Genomic DNA, 18,682 nt, shown 5'->3' on the forward strand with positions numbered 1-18,682 from the left:
AAAGCTCTGAGATGTGGAAGACACCCCAGCAGACAGACCTTCTATAGCTACTGCTGCAGCAGAGTGTACATCTAACAGCTTCTAGCCCTTATTCAGCACCAAGCTGTTGTGCAATTCAGAGATAATACTGACAGTGCTTTGAGAATATGTAAAGGCATCTCTTCTTACAATATTTATATTTTTTATAGTTTATTTATATTTATAGTTTTAGTATGTTCTTAACTGTTCAAAGCAGAGGTGGCTTTGGGTGGATTCACCACCAATCTCTGCGCAGTTAACGCATCCCTGGGAAATTCAATAAAACTGACATTTGGTACCAGCAATGCAGACAGAAGTCAAAAGCTGTGAATTCTCTAAATTTACTGCAAGATATGATGGGGAGATCAAGTAGTGATGATAAATCTCAAGGGCTGCCACAGAACACCTGTCAGATGTGGAAAGCTATAAACTTACGGAGAGGGCAACTCAAGTATTCTTTCTGGGGTCAGTGGCATTCACAGGAGCTACTGCAGCTTTACCTACCTGCAGGCACAGCAGGGCCCAGCAGATCCCTTCGGGCTCGTGCCTGGGATGAAGCTCTCCAGGTATCCTTTGCAAGGCTGCAGCTCATTCAAGCACGGGGTGCTAGTCCTGAGGATGCTGCAAGTCTCACCACAGTAAAAGGCAAGATGTTTCTCACACAAACAGGAAGCACTGACTTGGTATGTGTAACATCCTGTTACAACTAATTGCCATGTACAAAACAAAATAATTCAGTGCTTTGCAGCAGTTCTCACAGGGTAACAGCTATACCCCTTCACGTTCTCTCTGCCTTCTAAAACCACATTTTCCCATCCAGCTTTATTTTAAAAAGGATGAAATTAATTACATCTGAAGCAATTAGAAATTTAAGATCCTTTAATTAATTTCTCTCAGACATGAAGCTTTAGAATATATTAAGATGATGATAGGTCTAATACTCTCCTCAGAAACCTAAGAGACTAATTTATTTTGATGGAAGGCACACACGCCTCTGAAAGCAAATACAGCCATTAATCCCTGTCCGTATACAAATGATCTATTTTGTTATTTAACTACTGACTTGTTAAAATGAGGAGTAAGAAAGATTCCAATATCCTCAAACCCACAGACGGAAGAGGTGCAGACTAAAAGCCTGCCTTGCCCTAATGTGCTCCTTACACCCCCTTCACCCTTCAACGTTTACAGCCCTGTCTGGAAACTCTTCTGTGGTCTGGCTGAGCACTGTCCCAACAGACTGAACCCTGCCCTGGCATAAGTATTACTGGAGACCTTCACTCAATGTGCCAAGAGAAATGGGGCACATTGTATTAAAAAACAATAGGCTTGAAACGTCTCATTGACCACAGGTTTCCTGCATTGTGTCTGTTTACAGAAATACTAACTTTAAATGTGATTTATGTACTTATTGCTGAATGAAGGCACATTGGAATATGATGCATTCACTCCTTAATCATAAGAACATAAGAACTCACGTCACAAAAGAAGTAGCAAATACACTGATAACATCACACTACGATGCTGAATTAAACCGGTGTTAAATTCCAGCCTCAGCAGCAACTGGCAAGATAATACAGTGAACAAGCTTAATTGCTGATCATGACACAAGAAGACATACTGCAATGCACAGTGCAGCACTCAGAGGAAGACACTGAGAACACAGGCTTTTGCATCTGGGTGTTTCACACCAGACCCATCCCCTCTGCATCCTGGCTGCATTAGATGGTTTGGCCTGACAGCTGTGTACAGTCTAATGGTCACAGTCTATTCTCCTAATCTAGCAGATTAACAATACACCCCAATGACTAAGGAAGCATAATAATTTTTTCTCATACTGTAAGTGCTATCTGACACAATAGCCTGCAGTAGGTAACTTGACAATAACCTAGATAAATATTAAGTAATATTTAAAAGATAACATATATAAATATTAAATAATATCAAAATCTGTGTGCAAATACACAGGCTGCAAAACAAATGGGAGATGGACAAGTCAGAAAAAGTATTTTGGAGAGGAAGTTTTGGTACATCAGTAAAGTTATCATTTATGGAAAGAACTGTAATATTCCCATACCCAAGCACTAAATTTCAAAGGAGCACTCGCAGTGTGCTGAATTGGATCAGCCCTCAATAAATATTTATCTCACAAGTCACCTACAAAAAGCTTATAATGATTTTTTTTTTCTAGAACTTTAACATGAATGACCGGTAAGTGTTTAAATGAGTTTTTTAAAGCAATGCAAAGCAGACAAAGAAGCCTCAAGATGAGGAAAATCTGAAGGTACGAGGGAAAGGCTTTAGTAGCCTAAAGATTAAGGGCTTGTTACGTTGCAAAGCAGTTAATACACTTGAACTTACTCAGGGGATAATTTCTTCCAGATGAGTTAGTGAGGTGGACAGAAGACTCATGATTAATAATTATCCTAATCTACTTTCACCATTCCTGCACTGAGGCTTTTAACTGAATGGGATTTAGAAGCAAAGCAGAAGAATTTGAGCCTGTGTGCAGGGGATGACAGTGGGAAGGTTTTCACTACACATATTCCATCAGGGCTGTCTCGTTAAAGCTCATTAAAGATAAACTCCCCTTTCCATAAACATCCTTCAGCATCCCTTGCTGGCACCCACCCGCATGAAAGAAACATGCTAGGTTCTGAAACCATTTGGCAAAGCACTAGAGGGTGGGTTTTAAATGTCACATCTAATCCGCAACACCTGGCACTGGCAAGACACTATTAGTAGGTTACCTGGAAAAGACTGTAAAACTTGAACTGTTTCAACAGCATTCAGAAAAAGGGATGATACTCATAGCAAAAAAACACCCAAGACCTTTTTTTGCGAACAAGCTTGAGAAGCTCTCTTCCAACTAATGAATATAAGCAGAAGAACAGGATGTGTAGGAAAAGTGAGATTTATAGGGAATATCCCATTTTGAGACCCTGCATCATTCTCTGCCCTGAAGGCAGCATGCTACAGGGTGGTATTATGTTCTTTGTAGCCTGAACTTCCACACTACATTATATATTATATTCTACTGTCCTGTATTATATTACCATATTTGTAATTGTTCAACACTATGCAGTAACCACCACACCATTCTGTCCCAAACTGTGTCACAGTTCTGATGCTGAAACTGAGACTAGTAACCTGGAAAATGCCCGCAGTCTGTTTTGCTGGGTTGAGTGGTGAAACAGCCATCTTGGTGCAGAGTTCGTGATGCTGTTAAAGGCTCAAGCACATCTTAAGAAAACTGCAACAAAGACCTGTATTCAAATGGAAAAAATAAAAATGCCCTGAGAGATAGGTACTCAGCCCAACCCCATGGCAGACGTAGCAGCAATCCCCTCATGTACACTGACTATAGAAGACACAAAGGACAATGTGCAAAAAGACACATAGGACTGTGGAAAAAAAACCTGTCACAGCTGGAGAAGGGGAGTCAAATTAGAAAAGTCATGCTGAGTTAAGAGAAAATGGGAAGAAATGAAAAATGAGAAGAGTGAACAAATGGTGTATTCCTGAAAAATTTTAAGTAACATTTGAAAATAATCCAAATACGGGTATTTGATAAACAAGAGATCCATTTTCATAAACCAAATCCATGAGCACAATTATTTTGAAGGTTTGGTACCTAAATGCCAGCAAATAATGTCCTTCCCTTTCCCACAGCACAGCAAAGAGGGAACTCCAGAAAATGAGTTGGATTACAAAACCTTCATTTCCTATTTTTGCATCCTTGGAAAGATAAATATTCATGAAAAACTTAGACATTACCTTTTTGATGGATTATGTACACTGTACTTTCTACTTTTATACTTACACATAAAAAAGCCCATAGGTAAACCAGAATTCCATATGTGAAGTGCAGGAAACTAAAGTATTCAAATAACTCAAGCATACACATAATGAAAAACCCCATGAGAATCAAACCTCTAAAAGATACACCGTATGCATATCTTCTTTCTGTGAGCTGTCTTACTATCAGCATCTACATCTTGGTACTTAATATTCAAAGAAGCTGACAAACTTTGCAAATTCTTTGGGCTCTGCACAGTGATCTGCCATGAAAAACAGCTTGCAAGTACCTGACATACTTAGTATCCAGCAGATCTCCATACTTAAATGGGTGGAATCCAGAAGAAATACAAAAAACAAGGATAAACAAATGCAGAACAGGGTCAAGTCTAAATGTGCTATTTATATGAAGGCTTTCTGATACTTCAGAACGCTGGTCTTCCCTTAGTGACTAAAGAGATTGCTTTAACATAACACTGTTGGAGGTAGTATTGCATCAGAATAAAACGGGGAAGAGTGGATGCACAGATAGAAAATCAGAATTAAAAATAGTAAGATATTGTACCTCTATCATAAAAAGACAAAGAAGCAACAGATGGAAAATAGGTCACTGTCTAGAAGAGTAAAAAAACTTGAGCAGCAGATTTTCAGAGATAAGGACTCCTCAACTGGGCTTCCTTCTTCTGCACAGTTGCACAGGACAGAGATTGCCTTTCTCCCTGTTTCTCCCTGACATGCCACCCCCTGGTCCATGGTTGGAACACACAAATATTTTACCCTTCGTACTACAGTTTATACAATATACTGTCTATAAGGGAATGGATTAGTGCTAAAAGACAAGGAACACAACATAAAATACATGAAAACCCCAATACCTATTACCAGTTAATAATACAACAGCTTTTCGCAGCTAGTCCCACCCCCCCATGTCCATCCCTGAAAGGGGTTCCACCTGGTGTTTTCTGCTAGCTGGCTAGCAAGGTTTTTCAACTTTTGTATTTATGCATGTATTGAACTGGAGTGGTCACTTAAATTCATGCAACATAATTTGGCAAAGTCTTCACACCCATGCTTATGTACTAAAAGCAAAAAAAACTCAATCACTGCCATATTTTGTTTTGCACGATCCAAGGCGGCGAGCACTTTGGATTCGGTTCTTTGCAAATTGGTAACAAGTCTCTAGATGATATGGAGGAAAAGCAAAGCAAAGCAGTGATGTCCAGGACCCAAAACCAAGGTTTCTCCAATGCATTAGTCAGATATACTGGGAGTCTTGGGAACCTGAAGATAGATGCTGTTACTTCCAAAGACACGGTCCTTGGCTTTCTTTATCTCCTCTGCTTAAGGAATCTTAAATCACACAAGAGCAGCTTCTTGACATTAGCCTTTGAGAACAGAAGATTCAATAGTTACTTATGCTAACTTTTGTGGTGTGCTTTTTTTTTTTTGTTTGGTTGTTTTTTTACTGCGAGGATGAAACCTGCTTTAGATGACCCTGCACGAGCAGGGGATTTGGACTAGATCATCTCTCATGCCAACCACAGGCTGCTTGGCCTGCCCTTCCCTCCTGGATGAACCTGTTATAACAGGAGAGGCCATCCCTCACATCAAGGTCTGGCATGGCATGTGTCCCCACCGCTCAACACCTGCTGGGCTGCAGCCAACAGCAGAGCTAAAGGTTCTTCTTCATGGCAAACGCAGAGGCCAACCCACTCTTATCCTTGACTGTGGTAGGAGGCATTTGGCCAGCCTCAGTTCTTGCACCTCGTTGTCAAGGCTGAGTTTCACCTGCCTCATTCAGTAATAAGTCGCTACTATGGCAAAGCACACACAGATTTACATTAGCAGTATAACTACTATAGGGTGTAGCAGTATGTTGAAGATGCTGCTGGCAGTGGGGGACCAGCCAAAGAAAACTTCCCACCAGTGGGGTTCTCCCACCCTCTTAAGTTGTTCCATTACCTGCTTTATAACACTACCATCATATTAGAATCTTTCTAGCTTCTGCCTTAGGATTTTCTAGCAGCTGCTGTAAATTTGCATGCTCTAAAATCTCTTTTGCAAGTGACAAATCCATATGATACAAGGTGTAGTTTTTTATTAGCAACTGGCTAGTAAATATAGGTGGTTTATACACAAAATCACAGCCTCTAATAATAGCTATGTTGCAAGTACACATATTCAAGGCATTACTTTTCAGTTGCCCCCAGGTGATGTTTGGCAAATCATTCCTTTTTCTCTTTCTCTGTCTCATTTCGCTTGGAGGCTTCAAGGTCAGCTCCTGCAGCTGAGGCACTGAGTTCTTCAACTTGTCTGTCCAGCTCATGGTATGGCTTGACAAACTTTGCAGGCAGCCACCACAGATCTGTAGGTAGGAGGACACAAACATACCCCCTCCCCCAGGTTATCAGTTCCACTGACCCTTCCCATTTCTGTGGGCCAAAAGGATCACAATACCACATTTGCCTTTAAGCCACAGGGATTTAAACTCACGGCAAATGAAGATTGAGGTTTTGACTGACAGTCAGGGCAAGACTTGAAAAAATCTGCTTTGCTTGAGGAGAAGACAGGTTAAACTGTCTCCTTAAAGCAGAGGCATTCTAATGAAAAAAGGAATGTGAAGCAGCTGCAGAAGTAAACTGCACAGTGTTAACGGTCAAGGAGTCAGCTATGTTATTACCCACAGTTAAAGGGCCAGGCAGGTTGGAATGTGACTTAATACGACCAATAATAACAGCATAATTAAGCAGTAGTCAATACAGGAGCCCTACGAGCCTTTGCTCCAACATCCCAAAATGCTCCAACAAACTTGACAACGTCTGTAATTTTTTTCCTCTGACTGGGGCTAGTGCAGCCCCACAATCCCCACCTGCACCCTCATTGCTAGCAAAATAAGAGTGCATGAGCAGCCCCATGACCATCAGTCTGCCTTTGTATACATAGGGCTCCTGAGAGCCCCATCCCCTGATCCAAGCACTTGCCTCCAGGCCTGAACAGCCACACAGGTGGTCCGCAGGAAAAGCAAAGGGTTTCGATCTGAGCTATAAAGCCAAACAGAAACCACATCAATCACAGTGACTGTCTTCAGTCACTATAAATTTCCCTTCTATAAAAAAATCACACCTCAGGCTGTTTCCCAGCCTGACCTTGCACCCATGCACACAAACACTTCCTGGCCTGCTCCAGACTTAGGTGCACTAGCAGCAATTCTTCTTCTTTAATTATCCACATAGCTGGAACAGGATGGCTTGCAGTTCCCACATATCCCCCTTTCCTACTCTCCTCTGGTCCTGAGCTGCTTTGTCCAAGCCCAGTCCTGGTAAATCCCCTAACTGGCTTAGCTTTTCACTCAGTTGTTCAGTGGGGTTTCCTTGTTCGGATAGTAGTATGGGGGTTTTCGCATCCACCCTATCTGCTCCTTCCTCCATGAGACAAACAGGCCAGTTCTGGGGTTTCTCAACTGGCCTCTGCTTGTATTTATCCAATAAATTACTAATCTCCTCGGGACTACAGTCTGTCAATTCGTCTGTTCTTAGTTGTTTGTTTGCCCCGGTAATCATTTTACATTTAAACCTAGGAGCTGCACAGGCTCCTTCCTTTTTCAAGTCTACCTTGTCTCCAGTATTTGATTCTGACTCACTGGTAACCCAAATATCTCAATTCCATGTCTCTGGGTCCCAATCAGGATCAGACACAAGGGCACGGGCCTGTGGCCTTGCTGTCTTTGCATCCTTCTTATTGCTCCGTTTGTTTTTGTTGTTGTTGTTTGGGTTTTTTTCTCCTAAGTCTCTCACCCTGCTCTGCAGCAGCTACAAATTCCTGCCTCTGCAACAGCACTCCTGCTTTAACCCTTTCTAGCTTGGAATGTAGATCTGCTACTTGCTGCTCCAACTCTGTATTCTTACCTACCCATGCCTTTGTAGACAGGCAGCAAACAGCCTACCATGCATCCAGCACGGCTCAGTCGCTCCTTTGAGCGGGTATGAGGGGTTTCTACAAACTTACCCGAATACTTTAACGCTCCAATGGGGTCCTTAGCTCCCCATGGTTCAGGTCCTACGTTAGTGCAAGTCTCTGTTTTATCTCGCAACGTGCTCCACGGTTCCTGCGTCCTCCCTGGTCATTCCACAGGAGGAGCCATGTCCCGAGGCTCTTTCCACATCTTTCTGCCGTTCATTTCCATCCTCCTCACTATCTGAGGTACTCCAAATGTCTTCATCCCATGTTTTGGGATCCCAGTCTGGTTGGATTACTACTGCCTGTACCCATGGTCCCATATCCACACCAGGCTTTGGGCATCTCCACCGCTGCCACACAGTCCGCACAGCATACGATGTTGCTAATTCCTCTAGGTTTTTTTTTCCTGACACCTTGATGCTGCTTGGGTGGCGGCTAATAAAGCTTGTGGTTGCATTACCCCTCTCGCTTTTTCAGTTGGCAGTTCTTGTTTCAATTGATCTACCTGTTCCTCCAGCTCTTGGAGTCGCCCACATGTTACTTTAAACACTAAGTAGGGCTCCTCCCATACGCCCAGCATGTTGCAGGCTCTCTTTGGGCTTCGTTTGTGGTATCTCCACAAACTGACCCCAGTACTTCCACAGATCAAGAGGGCATTTTTCACTCCATGGCTCTGGCCCCACCTGAGTACAAGTTTTCCACCTATCCCACAACATAATCCATGGCTAAGGGGTCCATCCTGGCCTTTCCACTAGCATACTGCACAACCCGGCAGCCGTGCACTCTGCTACCCAGCCCCACTAATTCTTGTTATACCCAAGTATTTCTCTCACGCTCTCTCAGACTCGGAATCCTACCCTCGTCACCAATTATGTTCCAGAGTTTGAGGATCCCACATTAAGAGAAATGCAACTCAATAAAGAATATCTAGTTTATTAATACAGGGAAAATATAGAGGTAACAAAAGATACAGTAAAGGATATTTCTGATGTTTGGTTATCTTACCAACCCCAAAGACCATGTAATGACAACCAGGAAACCAGCTCCAAGAAACATCATTGCAATGTGAGGTGGCACACACAACCCTAGTGGGCGTCATTGCAGAGGCAACACTGACCTGGGTGGTATGAGGTTCTGCCTCCTTGTATCGCCTGGGGCTCGGGCTTTTATATTAGTAAAAATGCATGCTCATTCTGATGTAGGGAGCCAGCCTACTTCGGAAGAAGTGGCCAGCTATATCTACAAAGGTCTCCCACGGTCACAACTTTTCGGGGAGGAGCCAAAGCGGGACCTTCCACGGAGGAGCCAAAGCGGGACCTTCTGGGGAGGGGCCAAAGCAGGACTTTATGGGGAGGAGCTACCTCCTAGAAATAGTACTCTTCATGTGTTCCACCAAGGACCATTATCTAGTGTCACTGACACACTCCCTTTCACCATAAATCAAACAACAGGATGCCTTTACAACAGTCAAAACTTCAGCATGTGGCTGGGCCTCATGCATGTGAATGTACCTGGCTGAAAAGAGAAAAACCTCCACTGAAAACAGTTTGGATTGACACTCATACACAGACCGCTCCAAAGATCAGGTCCCTGCAAGAATGTGTAGAATTTGCCATGGCCCCTGCGGGTAAAGAAACTTGAAGATCACTAACTTGAGTAGCTTTCCTGTAATAAAGAAAATTCATTAAGGCATTGTGCTTGCCAAATGCAAACTCCTAACTAAAAGGATAAGAATCCACCAAAACAAGTTTGGACTAAAAACACTGTTGAGCTTATCCAAGATGCTTCATTTTGTCACTGCACTGAAAACATACCTGAAGAAAAAAAAATGGATTAAAAACCTGCAGCACCAAAATCTATTTTGTTATCAACTTATTTTCAGACTAGTGTTAACAGTTTTGGTTTTCATAAAATAGATTCACTCTACAATTTTAGAAAACTGTAAGGAATCTTATATGGCAAAACTTCATGAGCATTCATAATAAACATACAGATACTTGGCTGTAATTTTACTTTGTTTAATTGGTCTTAATGCTTTACTCTAGAGAATGGGGCAAATTCCTCATGACTACCAAAATAAACTGCAGCCTCAAGCAAATGAACAGTTCTGAAACACAGCTTTTTTACCAAAAAAAGGATTTTAGGGTTTCTGTTTCTCTGTTTAGAAAGCTCTGCAATATAATCTACAAACAAGCACATAATGAAACAGAAAATTATGAAAACATAATACAGTAATGTTTTTAAGCTACACAGTAGAAGAATCAGTGTGGCAAAATACATAGACAAGAGCTAAGCTGGACTCTGAACAAAGCTGGAAGTTAATCAACTTCCACATGATTAATACAACACCACAAACTATATTGGGGCCTCTAAAATGTTCATAAAAAAAATTGATTTTTAATGAAAACTGGCTTAAGTCAATGAAAAACTATATATGCAGGCAAAGTCTTCATGTGAAAACAAAGCCTTGTAACCCAGGCTTTAAGTGAACTGTGGCAAAGAAGGAAGTTAAATAAAACTGGAATTGCACACAATGTAAACTGAGAATTGAACAGTGTGCTACTAAATGGCTTTTCTGTAGTGCTTAATGCTAGTACATTAACCCTCACATCATTCCTCAGGTGTGATGTTTATCCCAGTTTGCTGACAGGAAATTGAAGTACAGAAAGATTAAGACAAATAGCATAAACCCAAAAGAAAACACACAGGAAAAAAACACAAACAAACAAATGAACAAACAAAAAAGGCCACTAGTTATTGGAGTACCCAAATACACATGCTTAAACATTGATTTTCAGTTTTTACCCCTTGGAAGTGTAAACTACTTACAACAGTCATGACTACCACATTCGGTATGTATTTGTACCGTAAATACAAGCATATTCCTACAGAAATATTTGTTGCCCTTCTTCTTTAATTAGAAATTGTTTTTGTTTTTATGCATAGGAACCAGCACTGCTGTCACCCACACATTGTGCCACCAACCCAGGATTCTTCTGAAATGACGCAATGACTGAAATGAAGAGCAAAAGATCCATGGTGTACTTGAGGAACATGCTATATGTCTATACGTCTGTGGACCCCAATACTACACTTCCAGTTCAAAACTTTTGATGAAACTAAGAATTCACCATTTAAAACAAACAAACAAAAAGCCTAAACACCCCTAAACCCCCCCAAAAAGCATGCAAACAAAACATCATTGCCAAATACAACCTACACCGGAAGGTTTGGTCTTTTGTGCTGCTTTACGAAGACTCTTGGGAATAAAATCCGCACTAAATTCACTTACAAAGATCAAGATGTTCAAGACACTGCCTCTGAATTTTTAATTAAAAATCTATCTCAGTAATCCCAAGTATCTGCATGGATTTTCTTTATGATTTTGCATATTATGAAATTACATAGAGAAGGTGAAGAGGAATGAGTGTTTAGTTTCTTTCACTGGAAAAAATTAGAAAGCCTGTAATAAAATCATAAGCCTGAAGCAGCTAGTTTAAGACCATGTGCAAGTATGCTGTAGCACTGTGTCACACAACATTTTGGGTACTACAAATCTCGTAGCTTTTAAACCAGCTAGAAAATAGAAAATAGGGGGGGCAGAAAATTAATCAGTGGTGGGTTTTAAATGAAAATCTGTCATGCTTGGAAGGAACAAGTTATGTGGAGATCACCTATCCAAAGAGAACTTTTTGGAGGCTCAGAACATGTTCATGACAGATAACACATACTAAATTCAGAAAGCATGCACAGAAACCAATATGGCTACCGAAGACAACAGCAGTGAAGACTGAACCATCTGAACCACCACTTTTCCCCAAGTAAACACACTCATCCTATAACTAATCCAAGCAGAATCCACCTTGCTGAAAAATTTGCATCATCTTTCCTATACTTAGATATGTGTGACCAATGCTTAAACATCTGCTTGGTGAGGACAGCACCAGACACTACAAGTTTGGAGATTTTAGTTCTTCAGACCAAAAGTCTCCTCCCTACACCATCCTTACATGCAGCTATTGATATTTCCTCAGCGAGTGAACCCTCCAAGCTGGACCCAACAGCTAAACCATCCAGGAGAAGGAGTTGTAGAATAATAGGTTGAAGGGGACCTAAAGGATCATCTGGTCCAACCTTTCTAGGCAAAGCATGACCTAGACTCCCAGCACCCTGTACAGCCAAATCTTAAGTGTCCAGTGTTGAGGAATCCACTACTTCCATGAGGAGATTATTCCGATGGCTGATTGTTATCAGTGTGAAAAAAATTCCTCAGTCAGAATCTCCCCAGGCATAACTTGTGCCCATCACCTCTCATCTTTTCCAGTTATAAGGAGCAAGCTAAAAATTTTGAGTCTTGGGCCTGTTGTTCTTCCATTCATCCTCTAGAGTTTTGGGGATTTTTACATCTACAGAGTTCATTGAGTTAATCTTGCTCTATTTATGGCAGATTAGCATCAAACCCTGAAATACTGCTATCTAATTTCCAAGCCTCTCCAGTGCACACACAGCAATCTGAAGTGTAAAAACATCCTCATTGATTTAATCCTTCATAAAGGCATATATTGTCTCTGCATGTATAATTATAGTACTTGACACACAACTCCCACTAAGACAACAAGGTCATCTCCCCACTGAGGACTACTAGACGTGAACATCTGTCACTTAAACAAGTGTCACTGAGTATATCAACCTGAAGGCTTCACTTATCCACTCAGAATGGGAAAAAAGAGTTATATTCTCAGGTTTATGGGGTGACATCTGTTTGAGTGACAGATACCTGTGCACAAGAGTGCTGAACACAGTGTTTTATTGAGGAATCACCTCCAAAAGACTTTACCCAGCAAACTAAACCTTCCTTCTCTTCTGATAAGCAATTTCCATACTTTTAAAATCCCATTTACCAAGGATTGAAGTTGCAAAATTTAAAAAAAGCTGCATATGTTAAAGTAAGGCAGCCTAAAGCATTTAGAGACACCATGTTATTTGTGCCTAAGCCTAAATCTTGGTGTTTAGATCTCATTATCCTGGTTTGACCATGAGTCATGCAAATTTGTTAAACATTCAGCAAAATTTGTATGAGAATTAAGGAGTGCTTTGGGTATGTACAGTTTTGGGATATTTATTTTTACTGCTGAATGCTACACTAATCTGCAACAGAATTGATCATTGTATTGAATTAGCTATTATTTGATGATTATCTCAAGCAGAACAGAACAACCCCAAAGTAGCAGGGAGACTTACCCTAAAAACAAAATCACACAGATTAAAACAGGAAAACACAGCTTTATACTTTGGTAAGTAATACTTTTAATTTTGTTTTGTTAGAATTTAAACACCTGTTGGGGAGGCTCCTTATTACTGATAGGGTGCTTTAACACCTGTGAAATATTTTATCAAGGATTTTGTTCTTTATTAAATTATCTGGACTGATTGAACAAAGGTCTACAACAATCTGTTGTTTCAATGTCTTTCCTATTATACAGCATTTCTATAGGACGCATACGTAAGTAAATTGTGTAGTCTCTTACTTAAACAATCATTACCAAAAAAAAGCCACAGCCTGAGAAGAAAGATCAGAAGATTTGGCAAAATGGAAACCAAAGCTGTCTATGCAAAGTACCCATGGGGCAGCTGAGTCAAATGCAGGTTCCCCTTTAGAAGATACAGCACAGCTTTTAGTGACTTCGGCATCACATTGAGTCTCCTGGCAGAAAATGAACTTTCTGTAACCTCTATGAGAAAGATAGATTTTTTTTTACTTTTTTATTTATTTATTTTCTTCATAGCAGCTGGTATGGGGCTGAGTTTTGGATTTGTGCTGGAAACCGTGTTGACAACACAGGGATGTTTTTGTTACTGCTCAGCAGTGCTTACACAGAGACAAATAATATTTTGCAAAATGGCTGCAAAACGGAGCCCTTTACAGAGGCCCCATAGGAGAGACTTCTCCATGACAATATACTCTCCAAAATATTTGGGAAAATAAACTTGAAGAAAAACAAGTGACAGCTGTCTATATCTCTGCTCTTTTCCACTCAAAACAGATGATTTCCCAGATGCTTACAATTTAAGTCTTATTTTTAAGATAAATTTAGCACATTTATTCTTCCTTCATTGTCCAGGGTTCAGCAGTAGCAGTCATTTTTCTCCTTCTTCGTAGGTGGTGCAGTGCTGTGGTTTTGACTCTCAGCCTGACAACAATGCTGGTAACACTGATGTTTTTAGTTACTGCTCAAATGTTTAGTCTGACCAAGGACTTTCTGAGCCTTATGCTCTGCCAGGGAGGAGGGGAAGCTGGGAGGAAGCAGAGACAGGACACCTGACTCGAACTAGCCAGAGGTATTCAATGCCACAACACATCATGCCCAGGATGTAACTGAGAGTTAACCAGAAGGGCTAGATCACTGCTCGGTAGGGCTGGGTATCGGTGGGTGGTATTGTATTCTCTTCCCTTGTTATTTCCCTTATCATTATTATTATTGGTGGTAGCAGTAGTGATTTGTGTTATACCTTAGTTACTGGACTGTTCTTATCTCAACCTGTGGGAGTTACATTCTTTCAATTCTCCTTCCCATGCCTCCAGGAGCAGGGGGAGGAAAAGGAGGAGGGAGTAGACTGCGTAGTTCTGATTTATGGCCTGGGCTTAAACCCTGACATTCATAAATAATTTTTTAAATCTTTGAAATAAAAAAGATAAGAGGGGAAAAATGGTTCATGCTTACCAGTAGACATTTATGTGCAATCACACAGATTTTTTTTGTGATAGATGCTAAAAATGTGAGAACTAACACAAGTCATCCTTCAGATTACAGTTAAATCCTCTGGTTGACAAAAACAGCTACAGAACTTTCTAATTTCTCATTAAATTATTTTACAGTATATTTAATATTTTTTAAAAAGATGCATAACTTAAGTATGAAAAACTATATTGCTGCAGTATGATATTTAGTATATGCAGCAGACAGGATAGGGCTACCTCAAGTCAACAGACAAAAATTCTTCCACTAATCTTTACATCAATGTGCCACAGTTTATTTGCCCAAACATGTAAGACAAAACAATGATACTTAAATAAATAAAAATGTAGCCATTAATTGTGTTCACATCCAAAGTTTTTTTAGCTTCCCTGCTCAAGGTCAAGGATAATTTCATGAGCTCTATTCAGATCTCCTGCATCCAGATTAAGTCACTAAGCCAAAAAAATCGAAGCCAAAATCCTCACTGAAGCAGAGAGCAGCATTACATGGCCAAAAGCCCAAAGGGGCTGTTACAAGGCTGGCATGTTCTTTCATTCTGGGCTGCTACAACACAGTTCCCAGATGTATCTATCATACTAAAAATTGGTATCAGAAGAATTATATCAGAATAAAACTTGACCATATGCCTTAATGACCAAGTACTGTCTTTTAAGACAGAATAATAAAACATAAAAGACCTGATAAAAAGTTCAGTAGCACCTTAGCATGAAATCAGCATTACAACTATGATAAGTATTTTTGATGTTGACAAGGCTATCCTAACTTTTGAAGAAGTAATACTGAAAGAACTGTTTTCCGTAATCCCCATCTTTCAACTTTATAGACTAAGCTGACATACGGGTAAAAGTAATTTAATTATCTGTGTAGCTCTAAAACACTTCTAAGATCTTCAGAATAAAATAAAAATATTTCACTATAAATGCTAAACTGTAAAAATGGAAGAGTAACTTCACTTAACTTCTCTGCTTTACAGTCAAATCAGTCCAAACTGCTATGGTTACAAGAGTTACCTATTTTAAGTATGTTGCTGCTGAAAGCAACTTGAGTAGTATTTCCCTCCCCCTCTCCCATTTGTCTGTCCTTATCATTGTTTTCATATTATTTCATGTTTTTCTTAGTTATGTATATTTCACATTCTTTCTCAAGTATTGTGGCATTAAAACATACTTCAAAGTATTTTGAATTACTAGAATATAAAAATGTATGCAGCCAATCAGCTTACTATTATAAAAAGAAATGTGAACTCAAGGCAAACTAAATTAAATCAAGACCAAACTGATGGATTTTTAAAAGGTGTATTTCATGTTAATGATGTCAATATATCCTAAAGCAGTCAGGCCACCCCTGTATTGTGCCCAAGAGCATCCTGTCTCAACCAGCTGCCAGCAGACTCCATCACACATTGCACTCTGAGCGCAGATGAAGACTGTCCTGGCTAGACCCACCATATACAAGCTTCAGGTATTTGCCTTCTTCCTCTTATCCTGAGCATCTTTCTGTCTCGGCCAACAAAACTCACACTATGACACACATCAACTGTCTCATCCTGCAAACATCTTAAAGTTGTACTCTTTTCATTAAAATTAGGGTGAAATTACACTCTTCCCTTTGCAAACATTAGTTTATACAATTTCTCTGCTTCCTCTCTATGCTCTGTTCCTCCTGTTTTCTTCCTTGTAAGATACATCCCTCTGTTTTGCGATGGGAATTCTGTGGGATTCAAGCCCATATGAATATAAGAAGCCTAGCTTCTTAAATTCTTGGCATATAAAGTTCAGCCTGGGGAAAGTCACTGCTTGGTATTGGATTTAGTCTTGTACAAAAATAATTGTGGAGATTTCTCTCCTACCTCTTTTCATAGTTGTTGGCACAAAATACCACACACAGCAGTTTTGCATGTTCAGCTCACTGGCATGTTCAACCATCAAAGTCTTTCCCAACTTAAAAAGAGCCTGTTAGGAGCTGTAATGACTAACATTCAGAAACCTTCCAAATAAAATAAGGCACAAGCAGACCTACTTTGTCCAAGCGTGGTACTAAAACTATTTTTCTTTTATCTTTCAGCAGTGATTTTTCTTCAGCCAAAAAGATATTAAAGAAAATAACAATTTAAAAAAACATGGTCATTTTGATAAGAAAAAAAAAATCAGAAGATACTTCATGATTAATTTGTTTTCGAGGCATAATCCTTGAAAAAATATAGCTGGCAACAGTAGAAATTGGGATTAAGAAAAAAACAACAAAAAACAACCCCAAACACTTCTAATGAGAATTTTATTTCAGTTATCTTAAAGAGAAACAATTAAACTAATACGCAAGAATTGACACAAGAGTTCCAGGAGTTACGAGCTTGAATCATCTAAACCATAAACCAATTAAGAATTTATAACAAGAAGGCAATATTTACTGAGGCACTGGTCTAAAAATCAGTACTGTTGGCATTATGAGAAATCCAAAAGTACTGTTCAACTCAACTGATTGAATACTAACATTCTGAATGCTAAAATTATTTTTGCTGTAAGCAGAGGAACAAACATTAGCACCAGCACACGAGTACTGTGTAGAAAAGGAGGGAGAAGATTTTTTGTGTGTGACAAGTTGTATACTATGAAATATGTAAAAGATACAATCATTTTTCATTTAAAATGAAAGTCATTTTTCTCATTCCTTCTGCCACGGCTCTACCAACTTTGGAAGACCCCATAGAAAAGCCTGCCAAGGTTCAGTTTGGCTTACTATTGGGAAAGATTTATTCATTGTGAAGAAATATAAGACTACCGCTTTTCTTATTACCAACTGTCTTTGTAAAGCTAAGCTGGGCTGTTAGTTTTCCCTGTGCATTTTGAAAAGTGTGCTCCTCCAGGGAATTTATGTGTGTGTGTGTTATGCTTACAGTAGAGTGTTTGTGCTCACATGTTGATCTTGCAGTCCTTTTCTTCTTTTTCTGTTCTTATTTAAAACAGTTGTGTACTATGTGAATAAAATTCAAACTGTCTCATCCTGTATTTTAAATAGAAAACTAGTCTCTCAATATACCCATGGCAGATTTATGCCTTTATCAGAAAACCTGGGATTTAACATTTCATTTGGTTCACAGAGTAAAAACTCCAATTTGAGTAGTGAGATTATCCAGTTCCCCAAAGCCATACCAAACGATTCATTGCTGAGGTGTTGAATACATACGTACACTTATACAGTAGAAACTATTATATTTAACACACACCAGCAGAAAAACAAAGGTGAAAACTGACTTCAAGAGCTCTGTGCTCATCAGGATGCTGCTGCAAAACTGACCACTGTTTGATCCCCACCACGCAACACGTCAGGGTAAAATACCAGAGTGTTTCGGGCTGAAAGGAGGCAAAGAGAGAGAACCATCAGCTGCTTCATAACCATCCTTCACAAAAGTCTTAAGACGATTTCAAGTGAATTACAGACCACGTTAATCCCAGCTTCACGCCTGACTGCTTCAGTGACCACCATAACGGATAAGAATAGATTGGCAAGGTGTCTGCTGACACAGGACCCGAGCATGGAGCAGGTGCCTCCAGTCCCCCTTATACTCAGTGGTATGCAGAAATAGCACAAACCTCTGATTTCTGTGTCTCTTGATGTTCCATGTACTGGCCAAGGATTTGACCCTAAACAAATAAAAAAAAGGGAATGCTGTAATACACACTGAAAAAAGCCAACCTCCCTTCAAAAAAGTAATAAATCCCAAAACAAATAAAAAGTCCTCCCCATTAAAAAGAAACAGGAAAAAAAGAAAGAAAAAAATGAAGAAAAAAGGAAGGTAAAAAGAAGAAAAAAAAACCAGGGAAAAATAAAAAAGGAAGAAAAAAGAAAACAAGAAGGAGAAAACGGAGTAAACAAAGAAGGAGAAAACAAAAAAGAAGGAGGAAACAAAGAATGAGTGTCCTGGGTTCAGCAGTAGCAGTCATTTTTCTCCTTCTTAGTAGCTGGTGCAGTACTGTGTTTTTTGACTCTCAGCCTGGGAACAATGCTGATAACACCGATATTTTTAGTTGCTGCTCAGTAATGTTTACTCTGGCCAAGGACTTTCTCAGTCTCATGCTCTGCCAGGAAGGAGGGGAAGCTGGGAGGAAGCAGAGACAGGACACTTGACCCAAACTAGCTAAACAGGTATTCTATAC

General features: G+C 39.9%; 1 protein-coding gene across 4 annotated transcripts in view; it reads right to left on the reverse strand.

Moving 5' to 3' along the window:
* Positions 1-18,682, reverse strand: part of ZNF804A (zinc finger protein 804A) — a 165,740-nt gene that overhangs the window by 112,168 nt on the left and 34,890 nt on the right. Inside the window, exon 1 of one of the 4 annotated variants that reach the window (XM_057420234.1) lies at positions 18,119-18,164. The exons of the other annotated variants lie outside the window; for them this stretch is intronic. Within the exon in view, the coding sequence (XP_057276217.1) occupies positions 18,119-18,148 (30 nt within the window). The 5' untranslated portion in view covers positions 18,149-18,164. Of the gene's footprint in view, positions 1-18,118; positions 18,165-18,682 lie in introns of those variants that run through there. 4 annotated transcript variants of the gene reach the window in all.

The sequence above is a fragment of the Pezoporus wallicus genome, unplaced genomic scaffold (genome assembly GCF_028554395.1).
Source record: "Pezoporus wallicus isolate ANWC-B61680 ecotype Strahan unplaced genomic scaffold, APGP_CSIRO_Pwel_v1 contig_6564, whole genome shotgun sequence".
Taxonomy (NCBI): domain Eukaryota; kingdom Metazoa; phylum Chordata; class Aves; order Psittaciformes; family Psittacidae; genus Pezoporus; species Pezoporus wallicus.